At 44.2% G+C, this 1,119-nt stretch overlaps 1 protein-coding gene across 1 annotated transcript; it reads right to left on the minus strand.

Annotated features, from left to right (window-relative positions):
- Positions 1 to 4: 4 nt before the first annotated feature.
- On the minus strand, positions 5 to 1,050 carry LOC111386896 (probable LRR receptor-like serine/threonine-protein kinase At4g20940; the record flags this gene model as incomplete). Its single annotated transcript, XM_023011397.1, has 1 exon — positions 5 to 1,050. A coding segment is annotated over exon 1 (903 nt), but the record flags the coding sequence as incomplete, so codon positions are not given.
- Positions 1,051 to 1,119: the final 69 nt, after the last annotated feature.

Raw genomic sequence — 1,119 nt, forward strand, 5'->3', positions numbered from 1 at the left:
TGTTGTAACTCAAAGATAAGGATCGGAGCATGGGGTAGTCAGCGAAATTCGCCGGTAAAAATCCTCCGATTCTGTTGAAGCTTAAATTAATGGCGACGAGTTGGCTATAAATATTCACAGGCTTTAAGACCACGACACTTGTAAAGCTGTTGTTAGCGAGGTTGATTTGCTGCAGTGAAGGCAAGAGGAAGAACCAGGGTTCAAGAGTTCTGGTGAACGAGTTCTCGCTGAGTTCGATTACCATTAACTGAGTCAGTCCCTCGAATGATGACTTGTAGAGAGGCCCGGATAGAGAATTTGCCTTCGCAGCAAGTTCATTAAGGTTTGTCGGGAGTTTCGGGAGAAACCCAGTGAGCCTGTTGTAGCTCAGGTCAAGTCTCGTCAAGCTGGTGAGTGAGTTGATTGAATTTGGCAAGGGCCCAGAAAGAGAATTACGTGAAAGATCAAGAGTAAGTAAAGATTTAAGACTGGTTAAAGATTGCGGGACTGAGCCAGAAAATGTGTTGACTCGAAGGATTAACTGTTGAAGGTTGGGTAAAGACGAAAGAGATGACGGGATTGGACCGTAAAATTGGTTCTCTGCAAGGTCGAGGGCTATGAGCTGAGTTAACCTGGAGACGAGTGGAGTGAGTGTACCAGTGTATCCTTGTGAGTCAAGGGTGATATGTGTGACTCGGTTGCCACTGCAAGTGATGCCACAAATGAAGTGAGTTACACGAGGCTCGGAGCATGGGTCGGTGGTGAAATCCCAGGTGGCTAGGCAGGAATTGGGAGGAATAGAGGAGGGTTTTACAGAGGATTTGAAGGCTCGGAGGGCTGAGATATCTGAGGAAAGGGTAAGAGAATGGACTGAAACAAGAGAGAAAAGTGCGAGGAGGATGAAAATGAACCTCTTGGAATTTGACATGATGAAACTTGGCCAATTTTCAATGACTGGTTTGGCTTCAATCAGGTAAATATATATAAAGAAAGAACAAAAAATTAAAAAAATTAGAGTTTTGGGGCATCTTTCGTAGGTGAGGACTGATTAGAGAAGTGGGGTTTTCTTCTCCAGTTGGACACAGCAATAAAGCACTAACAATTAGTTGGAAGAATATTGGGAGTTTGTTTCAATGGCCA

The sequence above is a fragment of the Olea europaea genome, unplaced genomic scaffold, assembly GCF_002742605.1.
Source record: "Olea europaea var. sylvestris unplaced genomic scaffold, O_europaea_v1 scaffold37618, whole genome shotgun sequence".
NCBI classification, from domain to species: domain Eukaryota; kingdom Viridiplantae; phylum Streptophyta; class Magnoliopsida; order Lamiales; family Oleaceae; genus Olea; species Olea europaea.